This window comes from Vidua macroura, chromosome 21 (assembly GCF_024509145.1).
Source record: "Vidua macroura isolate BioBank_ID:100142 chromosome 21, ASM2450914v1, whole genome shotgun sequence".
Lineage (NCBI taxonomy): Eukaryota > Metazoa > Chordata > Aves > Passeriformes > Viduidae > Vidua > Vidua macroura.
In genome coordinates this window covers 292,208-305,738 of record NC_071591.1, presented here as the reverse complement: position 1 = coordinate 305,738, position 13,531 = coordinate 292,208, and the positions used below count along the sequence as shown (strand labels likewise).

Here is a 13,531-nt window from a genome sequence, read left to right as displayed (position 1 = left end):
AAGTAAAACATACAAACATTAGTTAATGTTAATGCTGTTTCCATTTGCTTCCTTTGTAAAACATAAATTTTGATTTAACAAACTAGCCTTGACCCTGCAGCCCTGCTCCTGCAGTCAGTGTTATCACATGAAGACTGCAGAACTGATCACATGAAGGAAATCCAAAGTGCTTTTCATGCCACACTCATGTTTAATTATAACTGGTACTGTGGCAGATTTTACCTTTAAAAATATGATTTTTTTTTTCCTGAAGAAAATGCTGGAAAGAAGAAAGATAGCAAAAGTAGCAGAAAAAGGTAGCAAAAGTAGCCTGTTAATTCCCCAAATCCTGAGAAGTAAGCCTTTACAGGAGCTCACAGCACAAGAGATTCAATGCTAATTTGAGAAGTGCTCTCTATCTCTTAACCATATATATTTTTTCTGTATTTAAAATAATAATCATTATTATTGTTATTATTTGACTCACACCACAATGCCCTTCTCCCATTTATTCCATCTACTAAGTGTGCTGCAGCCAGCTGCCATGTCTTGTATCCCTTTTTCCACAAATATTTGTGCAGGAACATCCTTTGTTTATTCATTAGTCAATCCAGTGGGATCCTCCTGACTCTTAACGGGGACTGCCAGTGCTAATTCAATATAAATGCTGAGCCAATATAATATTCCAAATCTTGCACTGACAGTGTTATGAAAAAGAGAAAGGTTGTATATATTCTCTAAACTTGAAGAAAATTCAAGACTTCATGCAAAGGCAAAGGATCAAGTGGGATAGAAGACAATGCTTTATTATTAATCCTGTTTAAGCTGCTGTATCACATAAGTGCAGAGATCCATCTTAGCAAAGAATTCAGTAGCTTCCAAAATTATGAGAGAGAAAATGAGGGCTTGGTTTGTAATTCTCCACCGTGATCTCAGAATTCTTTTCCATACTTCAGAGCTGTACCAGATGACTCCTGTTCCAGTTGTCTTCTATCAGCCATGGCAGAGACAGAGGCCATTCAGTGTGAGGAGGGGAGAGGAGTCTGGCAGGTGAGGAATCATCAGCACCATTTTAGCAGAGAAGGTACTGGAGCTTTCAAGACTTTCACTGAGATCCCAGTTTGCAGTATGAACTTAACATTAGTTGGGATATCTTCAAAACTGAGATACGCTGTTGCAGGCTTCCTGCTGGGGAGCTGTGCTGTCAAAAGCCAGAGGATGAAGCTTGCTGAGCCAGGTATCAGCTGTGTGTGTGTTTTGACTCTTTACAGAAATCTCTCATTTAAAAAGTGGAGTACATGGTTTCTTTCCTATCCAAATGCTTAGGAAATCTACCTGGCTGACCAAGCAAGGTGCAGAGTTACTAGTTTGGTAGTCTAGAGAGAATATCCACAATACCTCCCTACAAAAGTGGTTTGTGCAATCAGTTGTGGTGGGAGTCAGATGACCCTTGTGAGGCTATACCTGAACAGCTTCCCCAGTAGGAAGTAGTTAACTCCCCACACCTGGAGCAACTGAAGCCTTACTCTTGCCTCCTGAGCATGCAACAAGGGCTGCCAGGGCAGCCCCTGCTGCTGTTTATGCCTCTGGGGGTTGAGCCGAGTTCTCTTCTGTTGTGAGTTGATTTCACATCTACTCTATAAATCATTATTCACTTTTGCAACACTCTGCACTTCTAACTGTGAGATCACAATGTTCTCCACACAGGCCAAAACATATGCTTGGGTTAGCTGCATGCTATTTCATCTCTCAAAACTTCCTTGCCCTACTGCTTATCATTCTTATGTAGTGCTTTATTTGGTCATGTACTCTCATAATGCCTATAAGAGACAACTACATAATTGTGTTATGTTAAACATCGTTCTTCTCTTTTCTCATTTCTGTATTACAGTTTTTATTAGGATTCCAGTCCTATTAATGTAGGAAGGATATGTACTTAATATGAAAAAACAGGCAGGAGACCAAATTCTGTTCAGATATAGTACTTGCTAAAGCAGGGATGGCTTCTATCTAGAATTCCTTCAGCTCCCATGGAACAGCTTGCTCTCCTTCCTACCCCAGGGTTTTAGCACGTTCTCTTGTTCCAGTTCAGCCACAGGTAACCTCTATGGCTTTCACTCAGGCGAGATTTTCAGGGGCTGAGAGCCAGGACGGCTCCACTACAGAACCTCATGCTCTGGTTCACAGCTTTGCCGAGGCTGCTGCCGCTGCGCAGGTGTGCGCGGGGCCGTGCCCAGGTGCGCGCACACAGAGCCGGCCCGGGCTGCATCGACGGCTCCCAACCAACCGCGAGGGCCGGTCTCGCTGAAGTCTTTGTGATGCATTTAGAAACATTCTCATCTGTTTTCTTTAAAAAAATATTAAAGATTAAGCATAATTAATACTAATTTCTTCTCAATTTATTTGGGACATTTTCGCGCAGAAAGGCGCGGATTTCGGGCCCGGCCAGCAGGGCCGGCCCGGGCGGTGAGCGGCGCCCCCTGCGGGCCGCAGCGGGGCGGGACAGCTCTGCGCAGCCCCGGCTCCGACACTGATGTGGTGGCTGCGGGCCCTTGGGACGGTTTGGCTACAGGACAAGTCCCGTGCCCCAGCACATCAGGATCTGTGCGGAGCACGCGGGCCGCGCCAGCACCTGGCGAGGACAGCGGGCTTCAGATGTACTGTCTGGTGGTCCCCTCCTGGCAGTGCTCACAGCAGCACTGAGAGTATTGCCCTGGGTAGCAGCTGCGGCGCAAAGGGAGGGGACAGGACAGGACAGGACAGGACAGGACAGCTCGGCCCAGGGGGTTTTGGGGTGCGAATCGTTCCCGCTGAGCGCTCCGGTCAAATACCTCCGCTCCCTCGCGGAGCCAGCAGGGGGCGCCGCCGCCGCCCCGGGTAGGAGCCCCCTGCGGGCGGGCAGTGGAAGGGCTGGCGTCGTCACGTGACCAGGACGCGGAAGTGCCTGCAGGAAGGGGGGCAGCTGCTTCCGGTGCGGGACGAGGCGGACGCGGGCAGGGCCGGGGCCGCACCGACAGCGTCCCGCTATGAGAGAGGCGCCGCGAGCCGCAGGTGAGACGCTGCCGCTCGTGGGCCCCGGGCGGCCGTGCTGCCGCCGGGCCCGATCGGCGGGTCCGGGGCGGGGCGGCGCGAGGCCTTGCCGCGGGCGCGGGTCCGCGCTCCGTCGGGCCGGGTCGGTGTCCCCGGCCGGGCCGGGGATGGCTCCGCTCCGGCCGGAGCCTGTCGGCCGCGAGCGGCGCTGGGGCCTGTCTGGAGCCGCGGCCTGGAGCGATTCCCGGGCGGGCCCCGCCGGTGCGGCCGCAGCAACGCCTTGAGGGCGCTGGGAGGGCGAGAGATCCCGATCTGCAGGCCGGCGCCCGGGGACGGGAAGGGACTCCCTGCGAGCGCTTACTAGAACTAATGGTGTTTTAAAGCAATTTAAATGTGACTTATATTTTCTACTGAAGGCTCCAGCATGGAGACTGGTTTTTTAATTGTTATTAATTGAAGTAGAAAGACTTTGTTCTTTATGAGTTTGGAGTAAAAGTGCAAAACAAAACAGATTGTAGAAGGAGGGAGTGAAACCCCTTTCGAAAACCGGTTTGCTTGACTTCTATGGCTTTGCTAATTGAAAATATTTTACTTACATTTTGTCTGCATGACGACTTAAAATACAAAAAAGTCTCTATCATCTAGAAATATTTTTGTGGTGGCATGCTGACTCCCTGCTGAAAGACGGCAGTTTGGATTATCACTAATTGTATATAAATTCTATAGGCATCTGTCTTTAAACTTCAGTTGAACATCTTCTGAAGGCTTGTTTTTTTGTAGGCAAATATTGAAAAATAGAATTTTAAATCTGAGAATATTCTGAAGGGAGGTAAGGAACTGCATCTGCATAAGAAAATCTGATTGTTTCAAAAAATGGATGTAATATACACAAGGTGTAACTTGAAATACTTTAATAATTATGTCAAATTGTTTTAAGCAAAGTGGTAAGAAAAACTAACAATTGAACTGGCAGGCGCAGTATTCCGTTGCTCACTGGAAAAGTATTGGTAACTGATTCGGTTCTGAAGAGAGTTGGTGCTTTGAGGAAAAGAATCTGAGCAGCACTGAAGACAGTAAATTTAAAGGTGGTCTTCTGCAATTATGTGAGTGGCAACTTCATGGGACCTGACCACGGAAATCACTTGCTGCTCCATGGCTCTTCAGGAACCCTACAGCACTCAATTTACACATTATCAAATAGAAAAAGTACTCAAGCAGTTAATGTTGGTTTTTCATAGTGGCATTTAAATTTCTGTCATTTTTAGTTACAACAATGTCCAAATTTATCTCAAATTCAATTTAAAATTTCAAGTATGCATTTGAAAAAGCTGCATTACTGCTAAAAGGGCTGTTAACCTTTGGTAAGACTTCTCGATTATGTGAAAATTCAGATGTGAAAATCTGGGAGCTCTTATCTGAGATTCTGTCATGTAATTGTTGTTACAAATACACGAGGAACAAGCAGGAAAAGTTCTGTGCACCAAAGGTATCAATTTTTTGATTGACCTTTTAAATTCTGTATGATTTCCCTAAAAGGAACATTGAAATCCTAGCCCTAACCCAAATATATCAATAAGCTTGCAATTAAAAACTGTACAAGCTGTTGCTATTCTACCTTTCAGTTAGTGAAACAATAGGGAAATACCTGAGAAGGGTCATAAGCCTTATTCTTAGTGGGGTTCTGCCTGTGCTTCCAGTGTCATCCTGTGAGTTGATGCAGTTGCTTTTGAAAAATTGATCTTAAGTGAAATATTTCATGAGTAAAATCAGTGTTTGTTGGGGGGTAAATGAGATGATTTTGTTGGCATTTGAAATGCAAAATCTTTAATATGCTGGTACAAACTGTGGGACATCCTGGAGTTAGAACTCTACTGTGTAGTTCCATGAAAAAATGGTTTCATGAGCCTAAACTCGTGTTTGAAATGCTTAATCTATCCCAACTGCATAACTTGCAGTTTGTAGCTCCTGCTGTAGTTGATGAGTCCTCTTGAGGAGAAGAAGCACAACAAAATATGCTGGCATAGCAATTTATGGCCTTAGTACAGCTTTCAGAAGAGAGAAATTAGGTGGCTTGAGAGAAATACAACAGTGGTAAAAGGTTGAGCTCCATGTGAGTCTGTTAAGAAAAAAACATAGAAGAAAATTGAATGGTCAATACTTGACCAAGCAGAATTTCTAATTTTATTTCTTATTTTATATTTTTTTTCTTGCAGCAAAACACTAAATTTGTAATGAAATGGAGTCTGGGTCAAGCTCCTTTCGAGTGGAATTTCCAGATTTTTCTAGCACCATATTGCAGAAGTTAAACCAACAGCGCCAGCAAGGACAATTATGTGATGTGTCCATTGTGGTTCAAGGCCATCTTTTCAGAGCCCATAAAGCTGTTCTTGCAGCTAGTTCACCTTACTTCTGTGATCAGGTTCTCCTGAAAAACAGCAGGCGAATAGTCCTGCCTGATGTGATGAATCCTAGAGTATTTGAAAACATTCTTCTGTCTACCTATACAGGCCGGCTGGTAATGCCTGCACCAGAAATTGTTAGTTATCTGACAGCAGCAAGTTTCCTTCAGATGTGGCACGTAGTGGATAAGTGCACTGAAGTGCTTGAGGGAAACCCAACAGTTCTGTGTCAGAAGATGAATCATGGCAGTGACCATCAGTCCCCAAGCAGTAGTAGCTACAATGGCCTTGTTGAAACCTTTGAACTTGGCTCTGGAGGACAGACAGAATTCCACAAAGTGCAGGAACTAAGGGATGGTGAAAATGAAGAAGAGAGCTCTAAAGATGAACTGTCGTGTCAGCTGACAGAACATGAGTATCTTCCCAGTAATTCTTCAACAGAACACGATAGACTTAGCACTGGAATGACCAGTCAGGATGGGGAAGAGGGAACTAGCGATAGTGCAGAGTACCAGTATACCAGACCAATGTATAGCAAACCCAGTATCATGTCTCACAAGCGGTGGATCCATGTGAAACCAGAAAGGTTTGAACAAGACTGTGAAGGCGTTGATAATCCTTATGATGAACACCAAGTTTCTGAATCCATGAATACCATCCAGGCAGATCACTCAATCCAGTCTTCAGGTGTTGAAGATTTTCACATAGGTGACAAAAAGATGGAAGCAGAATTTGATGAACAGGCAGATGAAAGTAATTACGATGAACAAGTTGACTTCTATGGGTCGTCTATGGAAGAATTTTCTGGTGAAAGGGCAGATGGAAATTTAAGTGCTCACAGACAGGATCTTATGATGGCAGCAGGCTATGGTGAAAGCATTGATATGGCTGCTGGGATTAAAGAAGAAACGTCTCTCACTGGATTTTCCCATGCCGATAAGCTCTATCCTTGTCAGTGTGGAAAAAGCTTTACACACAAAAGTCAGAGAGATCGGCATATGAGTATGCACCTTGGTCTTCGACCTTATGGCTGTGGTGTCTGTGGTAAGAAATTCAAAATGAAACACCATCTTGTAGGCCATATGAAAATTCATACAGGCATAAAACCGTATGAGTGTAACATCTGTGGGAAAAGATTTATGTGGCGGGACAGTTTTCATCGGCATGTGACCTCCTGTACCAAGTCCTATCAGGCTTCTAAAGCTGAGCAGAATACTACTGAGATGAACTAAGACATTAGTGCTTACATTTGTTTGGTAGAGTAAGAAAAATAAACTAATTATGCAAATAATGTCTGGTACTTGCTATTGTACATTCTCAAAAAAAAGTTTTAATAAGTATGCTGGTATAAACAGATCAAATGTATTTTGCTTCCTGCAATATTACTTCGGGTGTTTATTGTGGGAAGTGCATGTGGTTAATCTGAAAGGTGCCTGCAAAATGAGGTCTGAGATCGATTGTAATCACAGCAGTATTTAGAAGCCGTCTTGTATTTCCAAGTCATCTAAATTCACAGTAAAACTCAGCTCTAAATTGCCAAAAATCCTGAAAATACTTAGATGAATGAGAAATTCAGGTTCTCAGGTTCCATTAATTTTCCTTAATGGAAAAGAAAATTAAGATGATCAAACTGGCTTATACGACTCACATTTAAATGAAGAAAAAAAAGAGAATTCCATCTCAAGGTGAAGACTGCCAACATACTTAACATGCATCATTAGGTAGTGTGCATCATTCAGTAGCCTTTGTTGTATTGCTTAATGAAAGGCAGTGGTAAAGGTGGTTTGTCTTTCCATTATCCATATTCTTTTTTAAAAATTTTTCTTCAGTAAAATAAATGTCTAATTTTGTGCTGATTTCTATTTAGAGTCTGTAATGCACTTACAGTTTTCACTATATAAACTTCAGTATATATTAAGTATACGTCATACTTGCTCTTCTAGGGTCTAATGCTGTACGACTCTTGACTTCATTAGATTTTAATTACTATGTTGTGAGAGCTTCTAGAAGTGTGTGTAATAAGTATGTCTTATTAAAAAATAAGACACCAACTAAAAGTAAAATGTAACGTTTGAAACTTAGTCAAAACGGTCAAATATTTAAAGTGTAAATTTCTATTCAAATTTTTGTGGCTTACTACAGTAGCAAGTACCAAACTCTGGATTCATGAACTGACTTGTTATTGGTACAAGAACTTCTTTGAGAACTTCTATCTAGTTTTAGAAACCTACTTGAGGAAAATTACATAGTCATTGATAGGTATTTATACTTTTAATTCTTTACTATTTGAATAGTATATAATACTGATTCTTGGTACTGAACTACTGTGACTGGTAATCACAAGCAGAGATCTTGTTTACTTCCTCGAAGTTGCTTGTGGAAAAAAGTAGGAAGCATGTGATTTGGATCTTCTAATGGTACTGCAGAACATGGTACCATGCTTATGTCTGAAGCTGGTATTTTTGCTGAGAAAGTGACACTTGTTCTATGTTAAGATGAAGATCTATGTGTGGGGCTCTCATTCATGGAGATAGATGGAGCAGTGAGTATAGTTCTAAGGGATGCTGCCAGCTCTGCAGATTGAGTAAAGGCATCCGTTGAAAGGTGACAACAGGATCTTGGGGTTGAAAGCTTAATGCAGTCCAATGCAAAAGCAATTGCTTCTTAGTAAGCAAAAGCTTCTTCGTAGCTTACTGAAATATGACAAGGAAAGAACATACATAGAATATAATAGAAAGAGGTGATAACCAAGTACAGTGCTGTCCACATGGGGAAAAAGTTAACCAGCTTTAAAGACCTAAGCCTCTCTGGCCCCAATTTCTGTATTAGGCACTGCTGTGTGCAGGATAATGTACTGGAACAGATGACCCTGTATGGTGAAGCAAAACCACACAAAGATTATTACACTTCAGATTCTTCTTTGAACTCCCAGTTACAAATTGTCTTAAGGTACAACTGAACTGTATCCTGAAAGTGAATGTCTGCTGCAAGATGAGGGTTTTCTACTCAGTGAGCTGTAATTACTGTAATTTCTTTACTGGCATTCTACTTAAAAACTTTTTTTTTTTTTAAGAGGCTCTTAATTATTAATCTTCTAATGCTTCAAATATTTTTTCATATGGAATACAGATGCTCCCAAGTACAATGAACCCATTGCTGGCAATGGGCATAAATGATCAGCGCCACAGAGTTCCTGTTCTCAGCACTTAATTAAACTCTACAAATACCATGGTGGCTATGTTTAACCTTTGTGATCAAGGTACTGAAACAGGGATTTTGCTCATTAACACTGTAACCTGCTTAATGTATAGCACTTTGTATTTAAACAAAACAAAACCAAAAAAAAGAAAAAACAAACCACAAAAAAAACCCCAACCCCCCCCCAAAAAAAAAAAAAAAACAAAAAAAAACAAAACAAACAAAAAAAAAAAAACCCAAACAAAAAAAAAAAGACCAAACCATAATACTTTATAAGTATGTTTTTTAAACTTAGAAATTATATTCCCTCTATGGTTTGTTTACACACTACTAACACTGTCCTTTTTAATACTAAAAAATACTATAATGCTTGCCTGTTTACATGAGGGTAGAGGAAAGGGTTCTTGCACTCAGTGGCCCTATTTTTCCATTCTCCAAGGCCTTACCCCATACATGGTGTCATTTCTGCAAGTACCATCATCACATTTGAAGGAAGGCATTAGACTCATAGACTGGTTTGGGTTGGAAGGAGATTTTGAAGGTCATCTACTTCCAACTCTCCTGCCATAGATATGGACACCTTCAACTAGGCCAGGTTGCTCAGAGCCCCATCCAACCTGGCCTTGAATGTGTCCAGGGTGTTTATTTTCATATTCATTTCAAGAATGATCTTGTGTATTACATTAGTTCTCAGCCCCTTTCCAATTGTCACTTTATTTTTGCATAAAAAGGTTAAGGGTGCCTCTTCCCATTTAACCATAAAAAAGGCTGGACAGAAACACCAGTCTGAAAACTGTGGTCAAAAAAAAAAAGTTGAACTCAGACCATCCTACAGAGCTGCCAGCAAAACTGTTTCTTTTACCAGCTTGGAATGACTTTTATATGGGATATTTCAAGGTTTGATGTTACTTCTATTTGCAGTTAGATTACTTTGAAATAAAGCTTTAAAATCAAATGTACTGCGAGAGACACTTTAAAGATTTTATAACAGGTTCAGTAGATCATATTATAGAACCATTTCCTTTTTTAATGACTTAGCATGAATAGGAACTTTTTAGTATTTGCCTCTTGCTGTTTTACCCCATGTTATGGCATTGTCTTGAAACTCTAGCAAATGTTGCTCCACTGATTTTTGTAGAACTTGGCTTTCTGCTGTTAATTTACATGAAACCAATTGATTGCAGGAAAATACTGATCTGATTGTCATGACTTCAGGTTGAGAGGATTGATGATTTAAGGACAACTTGAGATACATGTCTAAAATCCTTATTTTTGCATGTCACAGGTGAAACAGTTGTCTTGTGGTGTTTTTCTTGAACTCAGTTTATTGCCCTTTGTGAAATTTCTAATCACCATTTCAGGTACTGGGGAGGAAGATAAAAAATCACTTAAACCATCTTCCTCAGGCCCAGCTTAAGTCTAACACCTCTTCTCCCTGCCTTTGTATTCTCAGTTTCCCTTGCTTTCACCAAGAGTTGTATTCAGTTCCTGCCATTTCCTTTAGTAAGGTGACAGGTCACAGAGGAGGTTGGGGTCATATGCACAGTTCCTTGTCTGATACTTTTCATTTCTTAGTGGGTGTCTTCTGGTGCTTTGGCCTGGTCAGTGTCACTATTCATGGTGACACTGGGCCACAGTCCCTTCAGGGATGTGTCTGTTCCAGCCTGGTTCTTCTGTGAAACTCAGTTATTTCAGAGGTGTACCTGCTCTGGCAGGGCTTTAGCTGTAGGCCAAAGTCATCTTAGAAGTGAATCTCCTCAGGCAGGAAGTGTGTCCTTCTGTGAGTGTGTCTATACATGTTCTCAGTGGCTTCAGGTGTTTTCCCGAGAGCAGCTCTTCAGTTTCTCCACCTGTCCCCAGGAGTATTTTTTCCATGTGTCTCCCGGCACCTCTTGCTAGCAGCTGCCACTCTTCCTTAAGTATAATTAAGCAGAAGCATTATGTGCACCTCTGGTTGAGATTTTGGCTTGCAGTGGATTGTTCTCCTCCATTTTTTGTGCACGCTGAACTTCTTTTGACTAGTGCAGGGCAGCCTGCACACTCTAGCCACGCATCACCTCTGCCACTGGTGGCCAGTGCAGTTGAACATAGCAAGCCAAGATATACAGATGCAGCTTCTGTCAAGCTTCTGATCTTTGCTAATGGAGTGGTCTTGTTCAAGGTATGAAATTTTTTTTCTTACTTATGGGGAGGAGGGAAGCAATCCATATATATATATGTATATATATAATATGACTGCATATGTATATGATGAATTTCATTAATCTTCCCGTATGCTTCATTACCTTTGATGATGTGGCTGTTGGCTGTAGTAAAGTGAGTGTCTTCTGAAAACCAGCAATATTGTATACCCAGGTGGCTTTCAGACTTTCCTGCTGCTTTGAAGCCATTCATTGTCCTAGCAGTGGCAAGAAGACTTAATGATACTATAGCTAAGTTCCTTTTCATTCCATTTTGTAACTATGATGTTAATTACCATGGAATCTGTCTAACTGCCATTATGAAAAATTCAACTGTTAGCAGGGTTAAAATCTGCTTAGGTGTATATCAAACCCTTTTGAGGGAGAAGGTTCCTATTTCACACATCAGTGTTGGTTTGCGGGGTGCTATTTTGTTGTTTCATTTTTTAAACTTTCCTTGTTAGTTTTATGGATGAGCAGATAGACCCTAGAAGATATTGTCAGTACAGTTTTTGGTCACAGTTTTTTTCATCTGAGGTGTGTCTAAGGTTGAGAAACCGTCCTGTATCATAAGCAAGGCAGATGATCAAAGGCTGATGTATTGAGCGTTCCAGTATTACTATCGTGAAAGAATGGAGGCATATCAGGGTTTGTAATCTCAATACTTTTGCCAGGGTGCCAGCAAGATGACCTGTCTCTGAATTATGAGAGCCCACAGCAGTACATTGAGTGTTTTGCTATAACAGAATTAGGACCTTTCTCAAAGCAACAAAGGAAGGTTGGGTTTTTTGTCTTTTAAGTGCTTCATTGGGTAGCTTGGCTTCTTTAGCTATTAGCTGTAAACTGTCAGTGGCCTAGGAGAAGATGCCGGAAAAGAAGATGGTATATTTTTAATGTGATTAAATTGCAAGTTCTGATTTTTGCTTGAAGCCTGTGTCTGTCGATTGCTGCTCCTTTTATTTTATTCATGGGATTCCATATTTCTTTCAGAAATGTAACTGTTTATGCAAGTCAAGTGAATCTTCCTTAATGAGCTATAAGTTTTTATTCTAAACAAGTCATTTATAATAGTAAATTTGCATATCTTGATATTTTGTGAGATGTTATGCCTGTATTGCAGAGGTTGGATAGTTTTGTCTATAAATATTGCTGTCCTAATTGTACAGCATGGTTTTAATTTAATGTTACTGTTCAATATTTTCTTCTTATAGAAGAGTCCCATGCCCCTTTTTTTCTATAACATGTTTTAATAAATGTTATCTGTCAACTTTGTAAATGTTTTCTTAAGCTTGAATGAAAGGAATGCATGTCTAGTACTAGTATTTAATATTTCACTTTGCCAAAATAAGTGCTTAAAATACAAATCCAAAAGTTGTTGATATATAACTTTATTAAATATATTAAAAAGTGTATCTAGTAATGTGTCTTCTTGAAATAATGATAACATGCCAGCCTAGTCTAAGAAAACATTAAACTAAAACCTGATTTTTATGGCACAGTAAGTTTGATGAATTTGTGGAATTAGACCCATTTCTTTGCTGCTTTAGGTAATTGGGTTCCATGCTAGTTCAAATTTGTCAAACAGGTTTTGTTATAACTGTTTTTTGCAGAATGGTGATCTCTGAAGTTACAATAGAGAATGTACATGCTGATAGGAAAATTCCAGGACACTCACTTCATAGTAGCAGCAACCACATGTCCGAAAGGCCTCTTGGTACAGTTGAAGTACGTACAGATAACAGAGATTTTTTTTTTCTTGTGTAAGTATGAAGGAAATTTCATGCTGTGAAAAGTATTAAAGAGTAAGTTTCCCTTACCTTCCTGTGAGGATTCTTTCTCTCCTTGACTAAATTTAGGGACTTATTCTGAACACTTGATTTTGTCCAGCCTCCATTTGCTCAGTCCTTGTGGAACTGTCGCAGCTGCTGTTTTAATATGTAAGCAAAAAATGAGCGCACTCTTATTGAAAGCATGTTCAGTCAATACCTGAAGAAGTCAATATTTATGTAACACACTCAGTCTTCAGCAAATTCAAATGGAATATGGTACAAGAAAATTAATTTTCTATTTTGATTACATTTACTGAACACGGAAGAATGAGCCCAAAGTTTTGTGCCTATTCAAAATTAGTTGTTTGAGTGGTTTTTATCTGAGTGAACAAATAGAGTTTGGCTCTGTGTTCTGTAACTCTGTTATTTGTGCCCTGGCCAGGATACTTCCCAGGCCGCTGCTTTATTTCATCAGCACAATGCCTAATGTATGAAGATTCTGTTCTGTGTCTTAAAGGGAGAGAAAGACGTACCTCCAGAAGACAGAATGTGGTGTCTGGTTAGACCAGGTGGGTATCCCAGCAGGAGCTACTGGCACCAGTTACTCTGACTGTTTTCAAGTAGTACATCATAACCAGCACATGAACTGTCTGGTTCTTAAACTGAATCGTTGCACTACCTGACCTACAAGCATATGCAGGATAACACAAAATAAAAAGTTAGCACATGCTTGCTGAAGTGATTTCTGTGAGTGACAAGGCCAGTATAACACAGGTGAACTTTTTAATTCTTTGCTCAATAAAGGTGGCGGTTAACAGCTGGAGTGGGGGATGTCCTCCCCAAAAGCTCCCTCGCTGTATCTGCGACTGCCCGTCGGCGTACGGCTCTGAGTGCGCGTTCTCTTCTGGAGCTGCACGCCGCGAGAGTTCTCCAAGAGCTCTGCCCGCGTACGCACCGGCTTCAGCCAATGCTCGAA

At 41.1% G+C, this 13,531-nt stretch overlaps 1 protein-coding gene across 5 annotated transcripts; it reads left to right on the top strand.

The window, feature by feature from the left end:
• Positions 1-2,768: 2,768 nt before the first annotated feature.
• On the top strand, positions 2,769-13,122 carry ZBTB43 (zinc finger and BTB domain containing 43). 5 transcript variants are annotated; one of them, XR_008440222.1, is made up of 4 exons: positions 2,769-3,030; positions 5,223-6,452; positions 12,397-12,511; positions 13,073-13,122. XR_008440222.1 is itself a non-coding variant. In XM_053996029.1 (3 exons), exons 2-3 carry the CDS (start codon positions 5,246-5,248, stop codon positions 12,402-12,404), a joined length of 1,215 nt encoding a protein of 404 aa, XP_053852004.1. In that variant the 5' UTR covers positions 2,769-3,030; positions 5,223-5,245; the 3' UTR covers positions 12,405-13,009. The 5 variants fall into 5 exon arrangements, 4 of the variants coding, with proteins under 4 accessions (XP_053852004.1, XP_053852001.1, XP_053852003.1 ...); XM_053996029.1 differs by lacking the exon at positions 13,073-13,122 and having other exon boundaries at positions 12,397-13,009; XM_053996026.1 differs by lacking the exons at positions 12,397-12,511; positions 13,073-13,122 and having other exon boundaries at positions 5,223-8,764.
• Positions 13,123-13,531: the final 409 nt, after the last annotated feature.